Source organism: Apteryx mantelli, chromosome 11 (genome assembly GCF_036417845.1).
Source record: "Apteryx mantelli isolate bAptMan1 chromosome 11, bAptMan1.hap1, whole genome shotgun sequence".
NCBI lineage: Eukaryota > Metazoa > Chordata > Aves > Apterygiformes > Apterygidae > Apteryx > Apteryx mantelli.
The window spans coordinates 19,506,121-19,515,120 of record NC_089988.1 but is presented as its reverse complement, the minus strand read 5'-3'; the positions used below and the strand labels follow the sequence as shown (position 1 = coordinate 19,515,120).

Below are 9,000 nucleotides of genomic sequence, written 5' to 3'. Positions count from 1 at the left end.
GTGACCCACTGACTTCCTCAGGTTGCTTAAAGGAGACTGCATCCACCTCCTCACCCTCATCGGGTGGTCTGTAACTCCCATCACAACAATGCCTTTACTCTGATGCTCATGCACACACTCTCACCCAAACTCATGTCCATCCCATGCAAGAGCTCCATACATCTGAGCTGTCCCTTCACATAACGCGCATCCCCCCCTGCTCATCTTCCCTAATGGTCTTGCCTGCAGAGCTTGTACCCTGCCATCACAGCCCTCCAGTCATGGTAGTGGTCCCACCACATCTCAGTTATTCCAACCATGTTTCAGTCCTGTGACAGCTTGTGTGTCTCCATCTGCTCCTCTGTGTGCCCCAGGCTGCATGCACTTGTGTGTATTTGGGTTGCAGAGCCTCAGCTGTGGCACAGAGAACAGACTGGTCGTGGTGAAACATGTTACTGTGAGCCAAGGACACCATGTGTGCAATGACCCCACTTCAGAGCAGAGCCATGCTGGCCTAGATAACAGGTGGCAATGTAATGGTGCAAGGAGGTTCCCACTGAGAGAGCAAAGCCTGCAGTGCCCAAGGCCAGCGAGAAACAGAGCTGGGCTGTGCAGACCTGGAAGGAGAAGGGTTGCCTGCCTGAGCTGATTGGAAGCACCTTGGGGCCTGTGACAGAGGTGAAGCGATCTGCAGGCAGGACAAGGTGCCACAGAAGAAGTCCCTGGGCCTGGGCAGCCTGTGATCCAGGCACCCTGAGGTCATCATTAGCACAGTCCCAGTTCATGTTGTCCAGGTGTAAGAAGAGTTTCAGAAGAGAAGAATAAAAAAGGTTTGAAAGTGCAGAGACTAGAGCAGAGACCTTGGTGTGATGTGCCTCCCATTTATGCAGCACGCTTGAATGCAGTCGGGGTGGACTTTGCCTAAAGGCAGTGGTGGGATTCAGTTCTCTGGGCACAGGTAGGAAAGCCTGAGATAACCTGGGTTGTCTGCCCAGCAACCACTCCAAAGGGGCATGGTTTTCCCATAGGTCCCATCCATGCAGTTGTGCTAGAAACCCCAGGCATCTGGCATGGCCCTGCCAGCCTGTTTCTATGTCATTACATCAAGTGTCTGCACTGAATTACATTAGCAGTTTGCACTGTAGGCATCTCCATGTGTCTCAGCATCATAGTGAGGGGTGCTCTAACAGTAGTGGGTATCTAGTGTCATTTGAGATGACCAAGGGAATTCTGCACCTGGCCCCCAAATCATGCTCTAGAAGGATGTGGGTGTCCCAGTTGCTCCATCAGAGCAAGAAGACACTGGCACATGCCTGGGACCACCTCTGTCTCTTCCAATGTCACCAGGTGTTTGTGTGTGAGCAACTGACTCCCACCCTCCATTTCATGTGATTACAATGGGAGCTTACAGAAAGAGCTCCCATGCAGACATCTGTGTGGTGCTCACTTCAGCTTGGGCAAGGGGAATCCCACCTGCTGTGTGTTTGTGGAGTTCACAGGAGTTTGCTGAATCCCACTCCAGTCCAGGGCCTTCCAAAACAGAATGAGGTGCCCACATTGACTCATCTGAGTCAGCACCTGAACCAGGTGTCAATCAGCTCCCTTCTTGGTTCTTTCTACATGTCCTGCCTAGTTAAGAGATGGGAATAGGGGTTTCCAGAGTGGGACATTTCCACCTCTTGCAGATAACCATGCTCTGATGAAACAATCTGTAATGCTGGAATGAGTCTTCCTTCAGTGCTTAGAGAGGGCCCACTGGTGATTATTTTGGTTTATTGGAGTGAACATTTCCCAGGAGGAGGGAGCCCAAGGGACAGAGAAATTCATGAGCTCAGCTGGGCCTTTGTTCCAGCATGGGGACAGGCTCCAGGAATGGAGGGAGTTTATGGCAAGCGAGCAGTGCTGCCCAGACACAGCTGTGTGCAGGAGCAGCTTCTCTGCAAAGAGCAGCAGGGCTCTGGGCACTGCCTGCTGCTGCTGACATGAGAGGACACAAGACAGTGAGAAGTGGAAGGCAGTGTGGAGTGAGAGGAGAGAGGAGAGCTCCTTGTGGGAGAAATCTTCACAGCCCTTGACACTGTAAGTCTCCGGCTGCAGGGCAATGCTACTGAGGTTCCTGGAGGGGTCTTCCAAACCCATCCCATCCCATAACTGATAGGCTTTTTAAGGATTGCTCTCCTGCCTCCTGCAGCGTATAGGCAGAGGAGGAGATGCTTCAGCGCAGGGATTCACTGCCATACCATCAGAGGGACAGGGCGTGCAGCTCCATTCTGCCAGGGGTGGCTGCAGGGTGTGGAGCCAGGGAGCACACACAGGTCTGTGCAGGGCTGTGATTCAGAGCAGTGTCCCTGCACCCCAGGGTGCTGTGTGCCCGGGGCACTGACTCTGCTGCGTGTGAGAGTCAGCCCTCAGCCTGCCCAGGGAGCTTTCCAAAGCAGTGTGGGGAGAAACTCTCGGTGAGAGGAGCCAGCCCCGGCAGGGCAGGTTCATTCTCCTGCTGAGAGGGTGCTGCGTGGGTCAGGTCTGCGCACAGCTCTAGCTCATGCACAGGAGATGTGCAAGGGGTCTTTTCAAGAGGAGACCAAGAGAAGGGCTACTAGAAAGGGAAGGAGCTTTTCTTCAGGTATCTGCACTTTCAGTTTCCTAATTTTGGCAGGGAGAATGAAGGAATGTGGTTTCTGTTTTGTCAAGGAAGTGGGACTCCTAAACCTTCACTCTGAGAGATTAATATGTCACTGGGAAAACTTAGGAAGCTGCCTCATCCCCACCTTAGCCTACAGGCAGCATCCACATCACTTCTGTGGCCTCACAGGAGTTTATGTGACCTGCTCGTTAGGACGTGCATGCACAGAGATGCCCCTAGAGAGTGCCCTGATGCGGGAGGTTTCTGCAGGGCAGAAGTGAGCACACAGCGGGTGTGAGCACTGAGTGGGAGAAGATGTTGTGACAGAGAAAGAGCTGCCAGCAGGGACAGCTTCAGGCAGCAGAGATGGGCAGGGAATGAGAGGGAAGTGCAGGGCATGAGCCACCTCCTCTGCAGCCAGACCTCTGCCAGAGGAGAGGGGCATCTCTCCTGCTATGGGCCCATTTTGGGCTGCCTGACAAAGGGGCTGAGAGCGACTGCCCTGCAATGTCACCATCTGCGAGGTGGCATGCCCAGCTAGCTAAGGTGAAGGCTTTCCAGAATGCCTCTCTGTCTCTCTCCTTGCCTCCCTTGGCAGCACGATCATGGTGTTGCTCCTTGTTTCCCCTCGTAGCCATGCTGCTCCTCTTCTTGTTTAGGGGTTTTCTGGGGTTGGGGGATTTCAGCTGCAGTTCAGACACTGATGCTGCAAGTTGTGGAACAGAGGGGTCTGCATGGGAATGAGGTGGCCCCAGTCCCCTTCTGACTTGTGGAGCTCCAGAAAATGCAGTCAGTGAGGTTCAGAAATGAGCTGACTCTCCTTTAAGGAGAGCCCATTTTCAATCCTAAAGGTCCTTTGACGGTTTCCCTGTGGTGTCCTGCCAGGCTCTGACCTGCCCCCTAGAAAGGCACTGCTGTCTCATAGCACCTCTGTGATATCTGAGAGACCCATGAGGAAGGTGCAGAGATGCTGAGAGTATGGAGCTGGTGGTGGGAGGCTGTATGTGGGCATCTGAAAAGAGCCCTGTGTGTCCTTGGCTAGAAGGAGAGTGTGGAGAGCTCCCTCAGGTGCCCGGAGAAAGGGTGAGAAGTTTGGAGATGTGCACTTTGAAAGTGGACTGGTGTGCTCTCAGCAGGGGCTTGTTTCCTTCTAGTGCAACATATGACCACGATCATCCTCCAGCTGAAAGAGAGAACTGCAACATTTGGGGGTTTTGTGCTTGAAAAGTCTCTTCTAACTTCTCCGTGTCTTTTCTTCTTTGCACAGTCCCCCATGCCCGGAGATACTAAAATGTCCAACAGCAGCTCCCTCAACGAGTTCCTCCTCTTGGCATTCGCGGACACACGGGAGCTGCAGCTCTTGCACTTCTCGCTCTTCCTGGGCATCTACCTGGCTGCCCTCCTGGGCAACGGCCTCATCATCATAGCTGTAGCCTGCGACCACCGCCTCCACACCCCCATGTACTTCTTCCTCCTCAACCTCTCCCTCCTTGACATTGGCACCATCTCCACCACTGTCCCCAAATCCATGGCCAATTCCCTGTGGGACACCAGGGCCATTTCCTACTCAGGATGTGCTGCTCAAGTCTTCCTGGTTTTCTTCTTGTCAACAGGAGAGTATTCTGTTCTCACAGTCATGGCCTATGACCGCTATGTTGCCATCTGCAGACCCCTCCACTATGGGACCATCATGGGCAGCAGAGCTTGTGTCAAAATGGCAGCAGCTGCCTGGGGCACTAGTTTTCTCTATTCTGTGATGCACACTGTTAATACATTTTCCATACCACTCTGCCAAGACAACACAGTGGACCAGTTCTTCTGTGAAGTTCCCCAGATCCTCAAGCTCTCCTGCTCAGACTCCTACCTCAGGGAAGTTGGGCTTCTGGTGGTTAGTCTTTGTTTAGTCTTTGGGTGTTTCATTTTCATTGTGCTGTCCTACGTGCAGATCTTCACTGCTGTGCTGAGGATGCCCTCTGAGCAGGGCCGAAACAAAGCCTTTTCCACGTGCCTCCCTCACCTGGCCGTGGTCTCCCTGTTTGTCAGCACTATCATCTTTGCCTACCTGAAGCCCCCCTCCATCTCCTCCCCAGCTATGGATCTGGTGGTGAGTGTTCTGTACGCGTTGGTGCCTCCAACACTGAACCCTCTCATCTACAGCATGAGGAACAAGGAGCTGAAAGATGCCCTGAGGAAAGTGATTTCATGGACATTTTTCAGCAGTGGTAACATTGCTCTCCACAAATGACTCCCCCTGTGTCCCGTACGAGGACTGAGCTTTGTTTGTTCACTTATTTTTATTATGACTATTATTCCTGTTGTTATTATTGTTTGCTACCATGTTGCTACACCAATGGTTGGATTCATTCCACCTTCACTGAGACTGCTCTGTCCCACCTGGTGCCCATATAAAGTTGTGTCCAACACTGGGTCAGAGCTGACTCCATCATAGCATTTCTCTAATAAAATAGGTTCTTGCAGGTGCAGTGCCTGAAGGCTGGGCTCTTCCTCCAAAGCTGCTGTCGCTCACGTGCTGTCCTCAGCACATTTCCTTGAGACAATCTTTCCTACCCTGCGTAGTGGTCCTTACCCTAAAAGTCACCCCCGGACAAGGCTCCACGGCAAGCTGAAGGACTGGGCATCCAGCTGTGATCCCTGGGAGGACAAGCCCTCTGCTGGGTCTTCTGCAGGGCTGTCAGGGAGCATGCAGAAGAAATCCTGGGGCCATCTCCTGTGCCTGTAGACCATCCTCCTCCCATGGGGGACCTCAAACAGCGTCAGGCAGAACACAGATGCAGCCCATCCTGTTGCTGTATGAACAGAGAGGAGAAACTGTCCCAGCAAACTCCTCACACACCCAGCATCTCATACCAGCCATTTCCATCACTGGCCATTCCCTGTGGTCCTGGTGAGGGGTGATCTTTGATTGTGACCAGCTCCATCTGCCTGCTGGGCTAAGCACCTGTATGGGGGGAATGGCCACCCTTCCTGGCCTCTCTGTGGGCCCAGACCTCATCAGACCACAAAGCATGGCTTTCTGCTAATGCTGGGGGGACAGGGACATGGCTGGACAGGGGGTGGGGGCTGGTGGAAGGCTGCCCGGCAGGAGGGCTGAGGGGGACGCGGCAACAAGGGCTGTCATGGGGACCATGCCTGCAGGATGTTTCCCCACCTCGAAATCCATCCTGTCCTGTGGGGTGCCCACACAGTGGGGTCATGGGGCCATGTGCAGGGCAGCAGGGCTTGGCCACTGGAGAGATGAGGTGCTGATGGGAGCCACAACACTCCAGAAGCTCCTGACGGTCATGGTGGGGACTCGCTGCTGCTAGCAGGGTTGAAGGTTCCTCGAGGGCTACTGCCACCAGCACCACTTGCCAGGACTCCCAGACCCAGCACAGATGGTTGGTGCCCAGCAATACACCTCACGGTGCCGCCCGTCCTGTTTCACCATCCTCTCTCAGGAGCACTGCCGGGTGCATCACTCCCTGCCCAGGTGTGGAGAGGAGCTGCTGGAGGTCTTCTCCTCTCATGCCAGCTGCCCCCACCTGTGCTGTGGCACTGGCTCGCAGGCTCTGCCCTGGATCATGTTATGTCTCCATACATTCTCGTCTAAGACCACCTAGGGATCTGCAGCACACAGCTCTGCTTGCAGCTGGCTACCACGACCTGCCTGGGTGGTCCCAGGAGATCCCAGGAAGGCTGTGCTTGGAGGTGAGGCTGTGATTGTCCTCAGTCAAAGTAGAGAGGATGGTCTGGGTGTGGGCCAAGGGGAGGAAAGGACAAGAGACAAAAAGGAGAAGATGCAGTAAGGGAAATTTCAAAAGAGTTTAGCAAAAAAAACAAAGAAATAACCATGGTAGTTGAGTAGCACTGGGGCAGGGGACAGGAAATCTTAAAAAAACTCTCCTGGAGAAAGCATCTACCAAACTGATCTAACTGTCAAGTTAGCCCGGCCTAGAGCAGATCATGCTCCTGGAGATCTCTGGTGGTCCCTCCCGACACAAATCCTCTAGGAGGAAGCAGCTGGAAGGCAGAGTGAGGGACAGGGGACACTGTTGTGGGGTTGAGGCCTTGCTGGCATTTGGACTGCCTGGTCAAGCCTGTCCTCAGAGAGTCGTTCCAAGGAACATACCAGGCATTCAGGCCCTTTGACAGATGAGGTGTCCGCAGACCAGTGCTTTGCATCCTGGGTCTGAAGGGATGAGAAATCTTCAGAGCCAGAGCAGATCGGAGTCCCATCTCCTGGGCTCACAGGTTACAGGGCATCAGCAGGGCTGTACTGGCTGCAGGGAGGGAATCACTGCCCAGGGCATGAGCAGATCCCCCTCTGCCCTCCCCTCTCTCTTCACACCCTGGAACAGAGATCGTGTTTCCCATGTTGGCCCTCTCTGCCAGGCTGTATTCCCAGCTGGAGGGGAGGCAGGCTTCACACTGGGGAAATGCAGGAGAGCCCAGTCTCATCTAGAAGAGCAGGGTCCCACCACAGCTGCTGGGTGGCCAGGGCTGCAGGCTGCACACCCCACTCTGTTCCCTGTACACCTCCTGCCTGGGGCTGGAGGGTGCCCAGCAAGAAGGCAGGCATGCCTCGAGGTCGGGTGCCATTGGGATGGTGGCCTTTGGACCAGCCTCTGTCTGTAAGGGACTCAGGAGATTCTCTGCTTCCATGTTAGTGGCAAAGTTCATGTCCCAGCTTCTTCCTTCTGGACAGGTGAGGATGCCATTTTCAGGAGAAGGGGAAAAAAGAAACCTTTTTGTCCATGGGATCACCCTGTCAACCCTCTACTACCTTCTCCTGCTGTATCACCCCCAGAAGTCCTTTGGCAGGGGCATTTTTTGGTTTCTGACCCTCTAGCTGACCCTGCTTTGAGCAGCACCTTGCACTACAGGCCTCCTGTGGTCCCTTCAACCTGAACTATCCTGAACACCTATGATCTCAGGCGCCATTTCAAGCACAGAGCAAATGTCTCTGGGACAGGAGTCCTTTGTGCTTTATGTGACCATCTCAAAGGAGGCAGGTGAACACCTCCTCCTCCCTGTTGCCTGTAAGGGCAGCCTGGGAGGCACTGCCTCAGGCATACCTACATTACTGTGGAAATTCTTGGCATCCACCTTTAACCACCTGAAAGGCCATTGCCTGGATCCCCTCTGTGGTGAGGGGAGAAGAGCCAGCTTTTCTGCAGTGTGATTTCTCTACCTCTGTAGTTTGCGCCCCTAAGTAGATGGTGACACCCTCCCCTTGATTTCTTGTGTGAAGCTCAGGCTGGATGGGGATGTGAATGTGGAGGTTGGCTGTCACTGCAGTGACCATGAGATGGTAGAGAGGTGAGAGGAATAACAGAATGACCACCCTGGACTGCAGCAGAGAGGATTTCATCTTGTTTGGGATGGAGTTAGGCAACCCAAAGCTCAGCTGGAGCTGGAGCTGGAGCTGGAGCTGGAGCTGGAGCTGGAGCTGGAGCTGGAGCTAGGAAGGGATGGGGAGGGTAACCTGAAGGGCTTGTGCAAGGACGCTGGCAGCACAAGGCAGCAACACAAGGAAAGTGTGTTCTCCCTGCTCAGTGGGACAGGGGACATAGTGACAAGGACACGGGAAAGTCTGAGGAGCTCACTGACTCCTTTACCTTGTCTTTTCATGATCCTGTCTACTGCCAGGCCTCCCTGGCCCCTGAGCCCTTTGGAAGCATCTGTGTTAGCAAAGCCTCACCCAAGGGGACGAAGATGCAGGTGGGGAGGACTTTTGCCCAGTGGGCACACACAGGTCCACAGGATCAGACGGAAAGCACCCCAGGGTGCAGGGAGAGGTGCCTGGAGTCACTGCAACGCTGCTCCCAATTGTCTGTGAAATGTCATGGTAATCAGGGAGGTTCCTGATGACTGGGAAAAGGCACACATCACACCCATTTTGCAGGAGGGCAGGAGGGAGGATCTGGACAACAGGCTGGTCCTCTTCAACTCAGTCCCTCGGAAGGTGGTGGAGCAAATCCTCCTGGAAACCATCTCCAAGCATAGGAAGGAGAAGGCCTGGAAGAGGCAGCATGCGTTGACCAAGGGGAAATGGAAAGCATGCCTGACCAACCTGATTGCCTTCCACCATAAGATAAATGCCTGCATGCACAAGGGGGATTTTGCAGGGATTTTGTGAACCTTCCCTTTAGCAAAGCCTTTGGCACAGTCCCCCAGAGTCTCCTTGGAGCCAAATTGTTGAGTTCAGCCCTTGATCAATGGACCATAAGGCAGGTGGAAGATTGAATGGGCCATCAGGCTGAAACGTTGTGATCAGTGGTACAAGTTCCAAGTGGCAGCCAGTTCCTGGTGGCATCCCTCAGTGATCAACATGTGGGGCAGGACTGTTTAACATCTTGATGAATGGCCTGCACAGTGGATGGAGCACACTCTCAGCA

At 54.0% G+C, this 9,000-nt stretch overlaps 1 protein-coding gene across 1 annotated transcript; it reads left to right on the top strand.

Moving 5' to 3' along the window:
* Positions 1–3,893: 3,893 nt before the first annotated feature.
* LOC136993154 (olfactory receptor 14C36-like) lies at positions 3,894–4,814 on the top strand (the record flags this gene model as incomplete). Its single annotated transcript, XM_067303165.1, has 1 exon — positions 3,894–4,814. A coding segment is annotated over exon 1 (921 nt), but the record flags the coding sequence as incomplete, so codon positions are not given.
* Positions 4,815–9,000: the final 4,186 nt, after the last annotated feature.